Genomic DNA, 18,586 nt, shown 5'->3' with positions numbered 1-18,586 from the left:
TATTCAGTGCTTACTGTGTGCTAGATGCCCACTGGAAGCTTATAATTATGATTTATTATATATTGATTATGTGCCAGACATACGTAATGAGGAATGAAAATTTTGGAAAAAAGTAGGTATGATTTAAGGTAAGCATGCAGAGAAAGAAGAATTTTTCTAGGTAAAGAAGCAGAAGAATAATGTTTGGCAGAAGGAACATGCAACGAGGTTGTGTGTTTGCCAGAAGGAACATCTAATGAGATTGCCTGTCTGGCAGGAAGAGCAGCAAGTGCAAAAGTCAAGATGCTTGAGTGAACTTTGCAGGGTTTCTGAGCAATTCACTTTTGCTAGTACGAAAACTGAGATACGAGAGGTTGGGAATGAGGTGGATATTTAGCTAAGGCAAGTTTATGATAGACTTTTCAATACTATAGGAATGAGTATGTCTTATCCTGTGGGCCATGGGAAGTTTACCAGGTAGAATGCTTTGGACTGCAAATACTAGATGAGCAGTGGCTAAAACAGTAGGAACCAGAGTTGTTTTGTTTGTTCATTGATATCCTAGGGATCCCACTTGTCCCTCTTTCAGCTGTGCTGTTGGCAGTGTTTTATTCACGTCGCCTTTCGTGGTTGGCTAATCCGCAGCAGCTCCAAACATCTCGTTCTCCCAACACAACATCGCGAGCGCTGCTTTTCTTCACATGTGTCTTTTAAACAGGGAGAAAACTTAGAAGCATGCACAAGGGGCTTCCTGTAGCATTTCATTGGCTGGGTCACACCGCATGCTCATTCCCAAACCAGGTACTGGGAAGGCAAATACCTGATTAGCTTAGAATAAACATTTCTCTTTCTGAGGCTGAGGAGGGGGATTGGGATAATAAATATCCTAATAGACTTGTGTTTCTTCTGCAAGAAAGAATAAGGCATGGCTATTGATAGGGAGCCAACAGTGTGTGCTGCAGGGGCTCATTGGAGAAATTTGAGCAGGGGAGTCACAAGATTAAATTTGAGTATTAAGGCATTCTGGTTATGGTGTAAGATGAGTTAGCAAGCTTTTTCTGTAAAGGACCAGGTGGGAAATATTTCAGACTGTGTGGTCTGTCATATCTACTTAACCCTGCTGTTGTCTGCTTTGTAGTGTGAAATCATGATTATACGTAAGCAAACAGGCATGACTGAGCTCCTAGAAAACTTTATTTACAAAGGCATAAGGTAGATTGGATTTGGTCTGTAGCCTATAGTTTGCTGGGATTAATGGAAGGTTCTTTACCATGTAAAGAAACCAGGAGACAAAGGAAGCTTTTGCAATAGTCAGCTGTAGTTTCCATGTCACACATCCTTGGATTAGTATCTATGTATTACAAGGCTTTCACCCATCCATGGTGAAATAACTTTAGGAATCTCAGTTACTCATTTTAATGTGTTGGCCCTTGTTATGCCTTTTTCATTTGTTTGGCTTAATTTTTTTTTCATGTAAGAAATAACATTAATAGTTGCGGTTTTCTTGTAAATAAAAGCCATTTTGTAAATGTTTATGTTCCCAGTGGCAGTGGGAATACAAAACGGAGGCAGAAGAGAGGTATAGTCAATATGATTTAGTGATAATTGAATGAGAAGGGCTTGAGGGACAGAGAGAAATCTCAGATGATATACAGGTTTCCAGGTTGTACACCAGTATTTAACCTGGACGTGAGGAAGGAGTAGAAAATTTTCTGGTGAATACAGAAGAGCAAAGAGCAGCAGGTCAGCAGGAATGACTAATGTTTTTCTATGCATGTTTAATGGAATATTTGTGTAGGATATTTTGAGTAGGTAATTGGATAATCAGCATTTATAATTTGCATCCTACTAGTCTGACTCTCAGCAATAAGACTTGTCAAAGATCCGAGAATCTGAAAGTTGATGATAAATGTCCATGTGTATCACCATCCGTGACCGAAAGTCAGCATCCACAGAACACAGAATTGGGACAGATGAACTTAATAGATAAAGATGAATATCGGAGTTGTTCCTCTTAGGGAATGATACTCTCCATGACCTGTGTGAGTCACAGCTGCCAGAAAAGAAAGAGCAAGGAGAGTATTAAGGCAGCACAGCAAATTCAGTCCTAGAGTGCCCTGCTTGACTTCACGTCATAGTTCTGACTTCTAAAAAATCATTTTCTGCAAAACCTGCTTTGTGTTTTTCCCTCTTGCAGCCTGCAGCCAAACAGAATCCCTTTAGCAGGGCATTTTTCTGTTCTTCCTTTAAACAAGGCTACATATAAATAATGAAAAGAAGTAAGAGAAAGAGTGTTTTTGGTATGGGATAGTATTTAACGTGAACTTGAGAGTGAGTAACAGGATTATAGTTAGAATTTATGGACTGGGTAGGAAGACTGGATAGAAATCTAAAGATTGCTGACTCAAACACAATGTGGTTTCTTTGCTTTATTGTCACAGCTCTGAATTCACAACTCTTAGTTGTATTCATATGCACTATAACTTTACAAAGCATCTTCCCAAACCAAATATTTACTGCTTTATTATAATTTGTATGACTTTATTACAGAACTGACTTTCCAAGTGTTCATGGGAATTGTTGAGAATTTGCTACATAGTATCATCTCAGCTGTGTCCGCATAAGCTATGTGTCACCTTGTCTTAATGAATAATTGTTGACTAGGAATATTGGTTTTGGCATTTAAAGTGATCTATATCTAATGCATAGGACCAGGGACCACTCTTGAACATTAATGTCCAGGCATCTTAAAATTTCACATAAGGATTTCATAATCTGACTTCTGCCCCACTCTCCATCTTTAGCCCTTTTCCCTGTGTGCCCTTTCTCTGGCATTACTGAGCTGCTGGTAGTGCCCTACTCACTCATCCTTCTATTGTAGGCAAATACTTTCACTCTTTCAGGCCTCGCTCCCGCTCTTGCTGCTGCCTGGCATGCTGTCACCCTTTCCTGCCCTCTACCCCTTTTAATCTGGCTAGCCTCAATATTTAAGTCTCTGCTTGGGCATGTGTTCTAGAAAAGCCATCCCTGACAGGCTTTATTTTCATTCTTTTTAGACCCTAATGCCTAGCATGTATGTAGGAGGACTCAATAAAAAATGTCTGAGTAAAACAAAGACTGTTTTTACAAAGATGATGTGCAAGACTCTCCCCTGCAGTCTTGGAGCAGAGGGGACAGACATGTGGAGGAATAATGCACAGTTTAGATGGTAAAGATGCAGTAGAAAAATCAATAAAGTACTAAGGCAGCCTCAAGGAAGGAGGTACCTGTTTATCTGGGGAAAGACATGCAGAATCAAGGAAGACTTCACATAGCATTGTTTTAAAAGATGAAAATAAGGCCGGGTGTGATGGCTCACACCTGTAATCCCAGCACTTTTGGAGGGGATCATGAGGTCAGGAGATCGAGACCATCCTGTCCAATGGTGAAACCCCATCTCTACTGAAAATACAAAAATTAGGTGGGTGTGGTAGTGCTTGCCTGTAATCACAGCTACTCAGGAGACTGAGGCAGGAGAATTGCTTGAACCAGGGAGTGTGAGGTTGCAGTGAGCTGATCGCGCCACTGCATTCCACCCTGGTGACAGAGCAAGACCCTGGCTCATAAAAAATAAAATAAAATAAAATAAATTTGTCAGAATAGTGGAGGGAAACATTTTAGATATTAGGAAGATGTTGTACACTAATAAAGGTGTCAGCAGTGATTTTGGAAATCATAAGGTACTATTAGGAAGTGGAGAACAATATACTGTGTCACCTTATATGTTTCTACTGTATTTGAAAGCTTTGTTCTGGTGGTTTTGTTCATTGATGTTGGGTGGATGAATTTGTGAGGGAATTTTGACATGTTTGTGTGTCTTCAATCTGGTGACATCTGTTGTCTCCCCAAGTGTTTTTTTGAAGTTTTTGAGAATTTTTTCTTAAATGACAATTTCACGAAAGGTTAAATGCTCAATTTATGAAATAAAATGAAATATCTTAAATCTGTTTTTAAAAGGCAGTAGTTTTTAACTGTTCGAAGTAGTTGACTTTAACTGAATATGTGGATTTTTCAACAGAACAAGACTTAAAGCTACCATCAGGGGAAGAGTCACAAAGGCTTAAAGGAAGTGAAAATGGCCAGCCAGAGGCATGGAAACTTTTACATTTAAACTTTTGGTTTAACCTTTTTTTTTTGCCTTAATAATATTAGATAGTCCAAATGAAATTACCTTTCAGACTAGGCTTTGAGAATCAATAGATTCTTTTTTTAAGAATCTTTTGGCCAGGCAGTGGCTCACGCCTGTAATCCCAGCACTTTGAGAGGCCGAGGCGGGCGGATCACGAGGTCAGGAGATCGAGACCATCCTGGCTAACACGGTGAACCCCGTCTCTACTAAAAATACAAAAACTTAGCCGGGCGTGGTGGCCAGTGCCTGCAGTCCGAGCTACTCGGGAGGCTGAGGCAGGAGAATGGCATGAACCTGGGAGGTGGAGCTTGCAGTGAGCTGAGATCTGCCACTACACTCCAGCCTGGGTGACAGAACAAGACTACGTCTCAAAAAAAATAAAAAAGGTATTTTAATAGATTCTTAAAATTTATTGTAATAAATTCAGCAACCTTATTAACAGAAGAATCAATAGATTCTAATTTAATATTTGATATTTAACTTCAACATAACCCACTATAAAATTTAAAATACTCTTATTTTCAAATGTTCTTATCTGCCTTCTTGACTAGCTTATAGCTAATCTTTCCTTTTGGAATAGAGGCAGAAGCAAATTTCAGAACTTTGTTCTTTTATTTTTACAACACCGTAACGTGATAAAGTAACATCGATTATTGAATCATATTATTAAGCAATAGGAATTATGAACAATGTAACACTGATGGTCCCTGAGCTGGATTCATGGTTAAAGAGTAATCATAGCCAGTGATTGAAAATCTGCAGTTTTATATTGTCAGTCACTGATACCAAGATTAAAGATACATTCTGCCCTGTGGTCTGTCATTGACCTCAGCGTTTCTGTTCAGGGAGGGAACCAGGTCGTAAAAGCAACCCAACTGCCTATTACAAGGGTCACATCTTGCAGAATGGGAGCTTTTGTGTTAGTGCACAAACACAATAACATTCTCATTTATTTCAGTTGCAGAAAATCAGTACAGATTAAAATTTTTATCTACTGTCATTAGTACACATTAGAATATACTAGAACTGAACTTAAGCAGATAATCTAGATACATAACACTATCATATTACAGTATATAATTTCAATTAAAATTTAAGAATTTGCATCTCCTTCTGTTTGATGTTGATTTCGGCTCCTAATAATTTAAAGCGTGCCTACAATCCAGTTAGGAATCTTTTAAAAAAGCACTTCAGTTCACTGTAGGGGCTCACTACTTAGGGTTTCGTGAGGTAAACTCTTTTCAAGTGAGGAAGGTTTTGCAACACTACAAATGATCTGCTGATTCATTTTTGGTAGATTTAACACATAACAAGTTTAGTCCAAACAAATAGTGACAAAGTTAAGTTTTCTGGTTCATGTTTTTCTTCTCCCTTTGTCTAAGGTGAATTATTTTTCACATGTTAGAAGCCAGTGATGTGGCAGTAGCTAAACATAGATTAAAAAGTTAATTCTTAACTTTATTAATTTAAATTTCATTTTAATTATTTTCTAATTTTTATTGTCCATACTTGATTACTTAAGAATAAAATTATTTTAAAAACATGCGCTCCAAAAGAGGAGACATCACAGAAATACAACAAGCAAATTAACCTTCTGTTTTTGCATCTGCAGAAAATGTCTCAAGAACCAGAAATAAATAAGGATGGTGATAGAAAGGTATACTTTTATATTCAAGTGTTTGTGTTGAGTTAGATTTTTACATTATGTTGTTTAACAAAGTGTAGTAAATGTAGGCATGCATGATCCTATCATGTAAGTAGCATAAATCATCAGTGAAAAATTTAATACTTAACTCAGAATTCTGTACATTGAATTTTAAAGAGATGCAAACCGTAGAGATATTCTTTCATTATTATGGAATAATCCCAAATGGTGCCATAAAATGCTAGGTAATGCCACTTTAGGAGCTTTGGATCATTTTATCTTTCTTGGTTTTAGTCTGATTATCAATTGATAATGTGGGTAAAGTAGATAATTTCTTGTTCTGTGTATTTTCCGGCTAGAAAATTTTATGACTATCGAATGTGAAATTTGGGGAGCAACTCATTTTCTGGAATTCCATGCTTGTACCTCAGCAGTTTCACTCTGCTCCTTATGTTGTGGCAAACTTTGGTTCCCAGGTTTCAGTGAGCACCTTCATGTTTTTGATATCCCAGGAATCAAATGAAAAAAGAATGCTCAAAGGCAGTGGGGGAGGAGGATGTCTTAGTGCAGAAAAGGGCAATCTTCCTTTCTATTCCTGAAGCCCCACAGTGTCTCATCCTCTAAAATGACTGTTTAATGTAAAATCTAGGTTGTAAAGAGGGATGAAGACACATTTTGTGTCTTTGTTTTTTTATTTATGTGTTCCCACCAGTCAAATGGGGGTAAATACATATATAAGATCTGAAGAGTTATTGGGAATAAAAGCGCAAAATGAAGGAGGGCCCTTTTTGAATTTTGGAAAATTCTGTTTTATTCATTGAAACAGAAATGAAGCAAACTTTACAAAAATTTCTGTGACATATTAATGATATGATAATTACATCTTAAAACTATACGGTAATAGTTCGGTATATATGATCCAATTTAAGAGTGAAATATTTTTATTGACTAAAATAATGATAAACTGGTCAAGTGATAAAATCAATTAAAAAGATTCTTTCTATTCAATAAAGCGATAACCATCCTTAATATCAAACTTCCACTCAAGGTTGAAGAAGAAATGAAGAAGCACGGAAGTACTCATGTGGGATTCCCAGAAAACCTGACTAATGGTGCGGCTGCCGGCAATGGTGATGATGGATTAATTCCTCCAAGGAAGAGCAGAACACCTGAAAGCCAGCAATTTCCTGAAACGGAGAATGAAGAGTATCACAGGTGAGCCTACGGCAGCATTGAACATGAGGTAACTACGTGCTGTCAAACTAATCCTAATTTGGGTAATATTCATGATGAACAAATTTTATAGTTTTACTAGGATATTCAGCCTTGCCTGTTAATCAGAAAAATGAAAATCAGCAAACAATGAATTACCGTTTTTTTCAGTTATTAATTTATTTGAAAAATAACCAGTATTGGCAAATGTGAGGGAAAAGGCACTTTCTTTTCTTTTCAGTGAACTTTTATTTTCGCTTCGGGGCACATGTGCAGGTTTATTACATAGGTAAACTGTGTCATGGAGGTTTGGGGTTCAGATTATTTGATCAGCCACATAATAAAATACTCGAAAGGTAGTTTTTTGGTTGTCTCCCTCCTGCCACGCTCCACCCTCAAATAGGCCCCAGTGTCTGTTATTCTCCTCTTTGTGTCCATGAGTTCTCATGTTTAGTTCCCACCAATGAGTAAGAATATGTGGAATTTGATTTTCTGTTCCTGCATTAGTTTGCTTAGGATGATGGCCTCCAGCTCCAGCCACGTTGCTGCAAGGGAAATGGTTTCATTGAAAAAGACATTTCATACACTGTTGGTAAATACATTTTGAACATTAACTTAGTAGCATATTCACACACACACACATATATAACAGAGTAAGGATATGTAATACATGTAAAGGATATTTGTATAGATATGTTACATGTATATTTACATATAAAGACATTTATTATAGCATTATTATATAAAAAATTTGGAGCTAGTTTAATTCCTTATCAATAGGAAATAGCTCAATTTCCATACCCCCAAATTAATGTATTATGAAACCATTTTTAAAAAATGAGTATACTGATTATTTCGCAATTAAAATGTATTTAAGGCATTTAGTTTGATGACACATCTTAAGAGTTCTTGTTAGAATTCTTGTAATATCTGTTGTGTTGCAAGTGGAAGCTGCATGCTGCATTGACACTGTACGTTGTTAGCAACAAGATTGCTAGTTACTAAATTTTTGTTGTCAGTGCCTGAGTGCTGAAATATTGGACCCTCAATCTGAATATTGCCAAGGGATTGTACATGGGGATCTATATTTAATATAAACATTTCAGTATATTGGATAAAACTTTTATTAAAATACATCAAAGATCTTTGATCTACTAAACCAGGAGTTGACCAGCTTTTTCTGCAAAGAGCTAGTTAGTAAATATTTTAGGCTTTGTGGACAACATATATTTATTTTCTTGAGACAGGGTCTCACTCTGTTTCCCAGGCTGGAGTGCAGTTGTGTGATCACGGCTCACTGCAGCCTCGACTTTCTGGGCTCTAGTGATCCTCCCACCTCAGCCTCCCTACTAGCTGGGACCACAGGTGTGCAACATCACACACAGCTAATTGACACTGTGGACTGTAAGGTGAATAAGCATGGCTGTGTTCCAAGATACTTGACTTACAAAAACAGGCAGTGGGCTGGATTTGGCCCACAGGTGCTTATTTGCTGACCCTTGTGCTAAAAGGAAGGTGCTGCTAATGCATTGACTCTTATTTGTAAAAGTGCCCTGCATGTGTGACATTATCTTTCCTTTGAGAAAAGGATATATTTCAGTATTCACCTCACCATATTTTTCCACAGTGACTTCATATAATTTTAAAAACTTCATTTATAAAATAAGATTATGTTCTGCATTTCTCCCACTTTATTCCTGTTAATAGAACTCAGTATTTTACTGTGATCAATTACTTTGTGTATTTGATGAGTGTCAACTATCCTAGAATTGGCTGATTTTTATCAAGCAAGAAATATTCTCCTTCAGACTTTTAGTATTTCTTGGTCTTTATGTAGAAGCACGAACAAAATGATAATCAGCTTATGCAATCTAGAAATGTTCAAAGGGGCCTTTAAAACCTTGGTCTGGCATTTAATGCCATTTGTGTATAATTTTTATAACCTTTAAAATATATAATTGTTATATAAAATTTGAAAACTCCACCTGTTATGTAAAATTTGGAAACTACTGTTTCTTGTCTATCACTTTTCAATGACTGTGGATGAAAATTACATCATTCTCAGTCATGAGTGTTAAGTATGTTGTCCTTGAAGAACTGTCTACACTCACAAACTCAAATTTTCTTTCCATTCACTCTTGATCTCAGTGCCAGTAAGTCTTCAATTTCAGCACTCCTCCAGAGTTGTTTTTCCTCAAGATTATCACTAATTTTTTCTGTAAATAAATCTATGTATTTTTTCTTACACCTCATTTTATTTAATCTGTCAGCAATATTTGAGCCAATGGAGGGCATCTCCTCCCTAATGGTGTCTTCACTTGGCTTTCAGGACCTCGCTCCCTCAGGCTTTTCCTCCTGCCTTTCTAGTCCATTCATCATGGTCTGTTTCGCTTGCTGCTCCTCATCTTTCTCCTTTTGGACGTTGGTGTTTCTCATGGCTCAGTCCTCAATCTTCTTTCTCATGACTTTTTTTTTTTTTTTTTTTTAAGACGAATGCTGGCTTTGTCCCCCAGGCTGGAGTTCAGTGGCATGATCTTGGCTCATTGCAACCTTTGCTTCCTGGGTTCCAGCGTTTCTCCTGCCTCAGCCTCCTGAGTAGCTGGGATTACAGGTGTGCGACACCGTGCCTGGCTAATTTTTGTAATTTTAGTAGTGACAGGGTTTCCCCATGTTGGCCAGGCTGGTCTCAAACTCCTGATGTCAGGTGATCTGCCCGCCTTGGCCTCACGAAGTGTTGGGATTACAGGCGTGAGCCACCGTGCCTAGCCTCTCGTGACTTTTTCTACTGTGTATATGCTAGTGATTTCCAAATGCATGTCTCCAACTCAGATCTCACTCCTTAATTTTAGATCTCTATATCAGCCCGCCTACTTGACAGGCCTAGCTATCAGATGTATCTACCTAATAAATAGGTATTTGATTAGCTGTTGGGTATCACACACGTGTCAGATCCAAAATTGGGCTACTGATGGCCTTCCTGAAATCTACACCTCATGTAGTCTTTCCTACTTTGGTTAATGGCAACTCTTCCAGTTGCTCTGCCCAAAGCCTCGGTGTCATTCTTGACTCATCTTTCTCTCTTTCAACACTTCACATCTAATCTCTCAGCAAATCTCATCAGATCTACCTGAAGAATATATCCGGAAGCCAGTCATATCTTGTACATCTGAGCCACTGTCATCTGCAGTCTAGATGAGTGTCATAGGCTGGGAATTGATAGTCCTGGATTTTAAAAACTTTCCCTTTCGTCAATTCTTAACTCAGTAGATGTGTTTAAAACATAAGTCAAATTGTGTCATTCCTCTGCCCCAGCCCTTCTTCTGATTGCTTTCCATTTCACTCTTGAGTACGTGTCAGAGTTCCTCCTAATAACTAAAAGGCAGTAAACCATCTGGTGTGTTACCTCTCCTGCTTAAACTTCTGTTTCTTATCTCTTTTGCTCTGTTTCAGCCACACTGAACTTCTTGCTATTCCTTACCTATCCCTAGGGCTTAAAGACTCCAGGCAACCTCTGCACTTAGCAGTTCCCTGTGTCTGGAATGCTTTTTTCCCAGATATTCTTCTAGCTTACTCTTTCCATTCCTTCAGTTCTTTACTTAAAATCCCCTAAGAAGAAGAAGAAAAAGGGTAAAAAAGAAACACATTAAGGAATAACCCCTTTCTGAAGAAGAACCATGTACCAGCACAATTCCTAGTCCAGAGAAAATGAAGAAAAAGCAAAAAAAGAGAGAGATCGAGGACTAACAGAAAGGAATTACGATTGTATCACCAGGATGCATCAGGCTTGAGGTTCAATTGGGAGCATACCAGAGATGCTCTCTAACGTAACTGAGGGAAGGTTCAGTGAAACAAAGTGATTTATCATCTCTAACTTCAAACCTATTTGTGTCTTGACATCAACTCTGTTAACATCGTCATTTTTTAGAATCTTTGATGTACAAATACAATTTTCTTTGTATTAAAGAAAAATCCTCTTTCTCAGCAGGGACTTTTCTGGCCATCCCAACTTTCCCACCACCCTTCCCATCAAACACATAAACATTTCATTTTCTTGCTTTAGTTTTTCTCCTCTAATGTACTATGTATTTTGCCTTATCTGTGTCTTGTTACTGTGTGTTTATCTCACTCTCATGAATAGGGTTTTTATTGTTCATTACCATATCCTCACTTCCTAGAAAAAGGCCTAGCATATCAGATGTAGCTGCCTAATAAGTAGGTATTAAATGAACGAATGGAGTTTATCCGAGGTATATTGTTTGATTGATTCTCACTTAAAAAATGTTTGACAAGGTCATTTTAACAATTTTGCCTGGTAATTATATGCATTTTTAAAATTTTTTTGGCTCTTTATAATAAGCTACATTCTTTATATTAATCTTTTTTCACTTAGGGAGAAAAGCCCAATATTGTGGTTATTCACTATTCTTTTACTGGTAATCATGATAATTGCAATTATGGTAAAATGAGTCAGAGGAATTGCAAACTTTACTGGTATTTTATTTATTTAGAGACAGAGTCTCACTCTGTCACCCAGGCTGCAGTGCAGTGGCGTGACCTTGGCTCACTGCAACCTCTGCCTCCTGGGTTCAAGTGATTCTCCTGTCTCAGCCACCTGAGGAGCTGGGATTACAGGTGCGTGCCATGACACCCGGCTAATTTTCATATTTTTAGTAGAGACGGGGTTTCATCCTGTTTGTCAGGCTGGTCTCTAACTCCTGACCTCAGGCACTGCACCTGCCTCGGCCTCACAAAGTGCTGGGATTACAGGCGTGAGCCACCACGTCCGGCCACTAGTATTTTATTTAAAAAAATGTTAGGGTGGTAAATTTAATGGACTCGCAAATTCTTTCCAAAGGATTATGGACCTTCAGTATTTGAAATAAAAAGACAGAGTTGGAAGTTTTTGCTTCCGATAGTAAGACTATACTGGTCAGGCACTGTCTATTCTGATAGAGCAGCTGTTGCTGCTTGGCTGTCTTTCAGAAGCAAGCTGCTCACATTGATACTGGTTGGTGAGCAAGACCAGTGGTCATTGATCGATTGTCTAGATTTTGAACTGGCTCTGGGTGGCTTCTTGTTACCATGGCTACGGGTCAGTTCTTTCCTAAGTCTGAGTCAACTTTAACCAGAAATTTTGTGTTCAAGAGTTGCCTTCCATTAACTATGTTCAAAATGAAACTTTTTAATATTCCAGAATTGTGGATTTAAAGTTTTGGTTATGATGACTTGGTTAATAATAGCTCTCATGAAGTTTTTTTTGATACATCTTCTTAACCAGAAGAGTTCTCTGTATAATTTATTTATTAAAAATAATTGTTTTGTTTTTGGTTTTGGTATTTTTAGAGGCTTTTGCTCAAGTCCTAACCTAATCTCCAGTAGGAGATTTTAGTCTCTTTGTCAGTTCATGTATGTATATGATAGTCATATTCTGTCTTTTTAAATTCCTTTTCTTCACGTTTTTCTCTGTACAATAATAGCGATATTGTTATACATTTTTATCTCATTAAAAAGTAGTTACAATTTTCTGCTGGCAAATCTAACTTTTTATATATTTTGACTGGATAGGTTAAAAGTGAAAAAAACTTACCAGATCATTTTATTTTCAAACAAAATCATAACTAATAAAAATTGCTATTTTGAATTATAAATAATGACATTTAGATATTTTAAAAATAAGGATCCCCCCCAATAGTTTGGCTTTGTGTTTCCATGCAAATCTCATGTCAAATTGTAATTCCCGGGTGTTGAGGAAAGACAAGCTGGGAGGTGATTGGATCATGGGGTGGGTTTCCTCCATGCTGTTCTTGTGATAGTGAGTGTGTTCTCACAAGAGCTGATGGTGTCATAAGGGGCTCTTTCCCCTTCACTTCTCTCTCTCCTGCCGCCTTATGAAGAAGGTGCCTGCTTCCCCTTCACCTTCTACCACGGTTGTTGTTTCCTGAGGCCTCCCCAGCCATGCGTAACTGTGAATCAATTAATCCTCTTTCCTTTATGAATTACCCAGTCTCAGGTATGTATGTGTATGAATTACCCAGTCTCAGGTATGTACATATGTATATGTGTGAGTGTATATACACACATACATATATGTGATACATATATGTGATGTGAGAGATATATATATATATGTATATATATCCATTCTCTTTATTCCACTCATCAGTTGATGGACACTGGTTGATTCCATATCTTTGCATGTTGTGAATTGTGCTGCAGTAAACATATGAGTGCGGGTGTCTTTTTGAGAGTGCGATTTCTTTTATTTTGGGTAGATATCCAGAAATGAGAATGCTGGATAAAATGGTAGGATCTACTTTTAGTTCTTTGAGAACTCTCCATACTGTTTTCCATAGATTTGTATGAATTCGTATTCCCACCAGCAGTGTATCACTGTTCTCTTTTCACCACATCCACACCAACATCTGTTGTTTTTTGATTTCTAATAGTGGCCATTCTGGCTGCAGTGAGGTAATATCTCACTATTGCTTTATTGTACATTGCCCTGATGATTAGAGATATTTAGCATGTTTTTATATGCTTGTTTACCATTTGTACATCTTCTTTTGAGAAATGTCTATTCGTGTAATTTGGCCACTTTCTAATGTAATTATTTGTGTTTTTCCTGTTGATTTGTTTCTTGTGGGTTATAGATGTTAGTCCTTTGTTAGATTCATACTTTTCAATTTTTTTTCCCATTGTATAGGTTGTTGGTTTACTCTAATGATTATTTCGTTTGCTGTGCTGAAGTTTTTAGTTTGATTAGGTCTTATTTATTTATTTTCATTTGGTTTTTAGGGTCTTCATCATAAATTCTTTGCCTAGGCCAATGTTTTCAGGTCTTAGGTTTAGGCCTTTAATCCATCTTGAATTAATTTTTGTATATGGTGAGAGATAGAGATCCAGTTTCATTCTTCAACATGTGGCTATCTTTTTTCCCAGCACCATTTACTGAATAACCTGTACTTTCTCCAGTGTATGTTTTTGTATCCTTGCTCAGAGATCATTTGGCTGTAGTGGCTTTATTTCTGAATTGTCTATTCTGTTCCATTGATCTGTGTATCTATTTTTATACCAGTACCACGCTGTTTTGGCCTTCGAGTATAAGTTGAAGTCAGGTAATGTGATGCCAACATATTTGTTCCTTTTGCTTGGTATGTCTGTTGCTATTCAGGCTCTTTTGTGGTTCTATATGAATGTCAGCATTTTAAAATAATTCTGTGAAGAATGACATTGGTACTTTGGTAGGAATTGTGTCAAATGTTTAGTCTGCTTTGGGCACTATGGTCATTTTCACTATATCAGTTCTTTCAGTCTATGAACATAGGATGTATTTTCATTTGTTTGTGTCATCTATTATTTTCTTTGGGTGGTGTTTTCCAGTTATCTTTATATAGATCACTCACCTTTTTCATTAAGTATATTCCTAGGTATTTCACACTTTTTTGCAGCCACCGTAAAAGGGATTGGATTGTTGATATGAACTCTCAGCTTGGTCGTAGTTGGTGTATAGTGGTTCTACTGATTGGTATTCATTTATTTTGTAACCTCTGAGACTTTACTCAATTCCTTTATCAAATTGGAGTCTTTAGGGACTCTTGTTGGAGTCTTTAGGGTTTTCTAGGTGTAAGATCTTTAGGGACTTGTAGGAGTCTTTAGGGTTTTCTAGGTATAAGATCATATCATTGGTGAAGAGATAGTTTGACTTCCTCTTTTCCAATTTGGATGCCCTTTCTCTTGCCCAATTGCTCTGCCTAGGACTTCCCAGTTTTATTCTTAATATGCATGAAATAAAAGTAAAATGGAAAGCGTTTAACGTTTAGTTTATTTCACATCTCTCTCATACACAGATAAAATTAATTCAAAGTCCTATGTTAAAAACATAATATTAGGCCCTGTCTTGTTCTAAAAGGAATTTCTAAGTTGTTTATAAAATACATAGGACTCAAGAATATAAGTGGAAAGTGTTTCCAAAAAATAAACATAAAAAGTATGGGTTACAGGCCACAGACCAGTACCAGTCCCTGGCCTGTTGGGACCTGGGCCACACAGCAGGAGATTAGAGGCAGGTGAGCAAGCGAAGCTTCATCTGTTTACAGCCACTCTCTGTCACTCGCATTACTGCCTGAGCTGCTCCTCCTGTCAGATCAGCGGTGGCAGTAGATTGTCCTAAGAGTGTGACCTGAACGCTGTTGTAAGTTGCTCATGCAGGGGATATAGGTTGTTCACTCCTTCTGAGAATCGAATGCATTATGATCTGTCACCATCTCCTGTCACCCCGAGATGGGACCATCCAGTTGCAGGAAAACAAGCTCAGGGCTCCCACTGATTCGACATTTTGGTGAGTTATATAATTATTTCATTATATATTAATAATATTAGAAATAAAGTGCACAATGAATGTAATGTACTTGAATCATCCTGGAACCATCCCCCACCTCAGGTTCCTGGAAAAATTATCTTCCACAAAACCAGTCCCTGGTGCCAGCATGGTTGGGGACACCCGGTTAACAGATGTGAGACCCCTTTGCCCTGTCTTGGAATAATGTGCAGATATACATTGTGTGAATGACATCTGATGGCGCCATCTTGCCCTGTAGATCATCTTAGGGACACCTCCAGTATTTCATGAAAATTAAAATTTCTTCTAGTGACGAACAAAATGATACTCAGAAGCAACTTTCTGAAGAACAGAACACTGGAATATTACAAGATGAGATTCTGATTCATAAAGAAAAGCAGATAGAAGTGGCTGAAAAGAAAATGAATTCTGAGGTATTTAGTTATTTTCAAATGTTTTTATATGTGTATATATTTTTAAAAAGCTATGTATTTTGGAAATATAAAGGATTTTTAAGTCATATATGTGTGTATATGTATTCTATATATCCTTGGTCATGTATCTATATATGTACATACAGGATAAAGCCATGTTCTTAATTCAACTCCATTTGCCTGCAACAGTCAAGTAGTGACCTGCATAATGGCCTCAATCCAAAGGAGAAGCATTTGATATTTTTCATAAGAATTGATGATCTTTCCATATCAAAAATAAGTTTTGCTACTAACAACACATTTTCTAGTTTTTGGATATTAGTTTTTTAAAAAATGTTAATAGAGAAGTGAATTGGTTATTTTCACTGATAAGAAAGTAGGAAATGTATAGCTGGGTCAGAGGCCACATGGTGGATGTCATTACCCTTACTTTTGCGGAGAGGAACAGTTTGCTCCAAGTAGTTTCTCATTTCAATGTAAAGAAATTTGAAAACAATGACATGCCATGATACACATTTAGTGATAATTTATTGATAAGTATTTTGTTCCTAGAGAAATAGTATATTTCCCCTATTTCACACTTACTACTGTTTCCAACATTATAAAGAGGAAATGAAAGTTATTGCAATGGCAAATAATCTCATGATTTCTGAGAAAATCTCTACAAGTTGTATCTTATTTACCATTCATATTTTGAAACAATAGGCTTCTTTTGTATTTATATATTTACACCACAGAAGTAACTGTGGTTTTGTGGAGGATCACTAGAAGTAGCATCAGAAGACCTGGGGAAAATCCTGCATCGTGTATATATTTTTTGATCTCTCCTTTTAAGAATCGTTATCTTAAATGAGTACAGTATTGTATGTAGAAGTGCAATGCTTAGATACAGATGTGTACAGTGTAGAAGGGTACAGTGCTTAGATTTAACAGTTATAAATAAATGTAATTCTTATAACAGTATAAAAGTATTAGAAATGTAGAATATTGGTAAAACGTTCTTCAGTAAAAGAAACTTAAAGAACTTTGAGAAATTGCTTCTGTCCAAATATATATGCATAGCTAAGGCTCTTAGGATGGTGTGGTTGATAGGTTAGATATCAGAGTTTAAACCTAATCTTAAAAATATAGTCAAGTGTGTCGATCTTATATTTTATGCCTCTGGGTTTTTTGTAACTCAGAGAAAGGCTTTTTTAATTCTGAGATTCTTAAAAATCCTCTAGAGATTTATTTTTCATAGTCTTTAAATAAATATTTAAACTTTTAGGAATTCAGGAGCAGATTCCTAAAAGTTTAAATATTTATTTAAAGACTATGAAAAATAAATCACTAGAGGAATTTACACTCTTTTAGGTTTGAAGTTTTGTCCAATTTTTTTCCAGTTAAATATCCACTTTGGGGATTCTTTCATTATACAAATACACATGTTATTTTTTGATTTCAGAAGAAATCAGGATATGTCAGTCTATTGAGTGCTAACTAAAAGTTCCCTTTGTTTACTTAGCTTTTTCTTAGTTATAAGAAAGAAAAAGACCTCTTGCATGAAAATAGTACATTGCAGGAAGAAATCGCCATGCTAAGACTGAAGCTAGACGTAATGAAACATGAGAGCCAGCTAAGAAAAGAGAAATATTTGGAGCAAATGCGAAGTGTGAGAAAAAAGAATTATAATGATTTAAAGGCTCTACAATTGAATGAGCTCACCATGGATGATGATACCGCTGTGCTCGTCATTGACAACGGCTCTGACATGTGCAAGGCTGGCTTTGCGGGTGAGGCATGCCCCCCAGGCTGTCTTCCCTTCCATCGTGGGGTGCCCCAGGCACCAGGGCATGATGGGGGGCATGCGTCAGAAGGACTCCTGTGTCGGCAACGAGGCCCAGAGCAAGAGAGGCATCCTGACCCTGAAGTACCCCATGGAGCAAGGCATCATCACCAACTGGGACGACTGGGCTAAACGCCACTCCACTTCTCTCTAAGAAGAATGGCCCAGTCCTCTCCCGAGTTCACACAGGGGAGGTGATAGCATTGCTTTTGTGCAAGTTACGTAATGCAAAATTTTTTGAATCTTCACCTTAATACTTTTAAATTTTGTTTTATTTTGAATGATCAGCCTTCGTGGCCCCCCTTTTTTGTACCCCAACTTGGGGTGTATGAAGGCTTGGATAAAAGTGCACACCTTAAAAAAATTGAATGAGGAAGCACAGTATTTTAGTACAGTGGACAGCTTAGCATGTTGACAACTGAGAATAAAATGCGCAGTTCTGAATTGTGTCTTCAGAATGTAAGACACAACAACATTATGTCTTACAATTTAAGACACAACAAGGAAACACTGGAAATGGAAATTCAATTACATCATTGTAGACTGGCTACTGCTCTACATGATTGTGACCAAAGTCAGATAGCTGAAGGAGACTTCTTTCCAGAGAACAAGACATGAACAGGTTTATTTACAGAAGACAATGAATTCTCATTTATCTTTCTCAACAAGTCTAATGTAGACAGTAAAATCAACAGGCTAAAAATTAAGCTCCATGAAACAAGATAAAACTCTGAGCGAAAAGACGGGGCAGGCTGCCATCTTTCCCGTTCAGGCAACTTAGTCATTCCAGCCTGCAGGCTTTGGAGAATACAAACCGACCAGAGACAGAAGAGATCCCACAGCACAGCATAGCTGCTTTACCAAATCATGGCCAGACTGCTTCTGTAAGCAGGCCCCTGATCCTGTTCCACCTCACTGGACAGGACCTCCCAACTGGGGCCTCTAGCTACCCCCACCAGCATTCCTTGGCCAATGGAAATGTGAA

The 18,586-nt window shown here is 37.4% G+C and overlaps 1 protein-coding gene across 1 annotated transcript in view; it reads left to right on the top strand.

Annotated features, from left to right (window-relative positions):
- The window catches only part of LOC129479349 (POTE ankyrin domain family member B-like), a 34,025-nt gene extending 15,918 nt beyond the window's left edge, over positions 1-18,107 (top strand). The window contains 6 exon segments of the mRNA XM_055272353.2: positions 4,037-4,107; positions 5,760-5,822; positions 6,841-7,007; positions 15,653-15,776; positions 17,281-17,553; positions 17,555-18,107. Of these exon segments, the coding sequence (XP_055128328.1) occupies positions 4,037-4,107; positions 5,760-5,822; positions 6,841-7,007; positions 15,653-15,776; positions 17,281-17,553; positions 17,555-17,755 (899 nt within the window). The 3' untranslated portion in view covers positions 17,756-18,107.
- The last annotated feature ends 479 nt before the right edge of the window (positions 18,108-18,586 follow it).

This window comes from Symphalangus syndactylus, chromosome 3, assembly GCF_028878055.3.
Source record: "Symphalangus syndactylus isolate Jambi chromosome 3, NHGRI_mSymSyn1-v2.1_pri, whole genome shotgun sequence".
Taxonomy (NCBI): domain Eukaryota; kingdom Metazoa; phylum Chordata; class Mammalia; order Primates; family Hylobatidae; genus Symphalangus; species Symphalangus syndactylus.
Note: the sequence above shows the minus strand (reverse complement) of the source record. Positions and strands in the feature narration are given on the sequence as shown.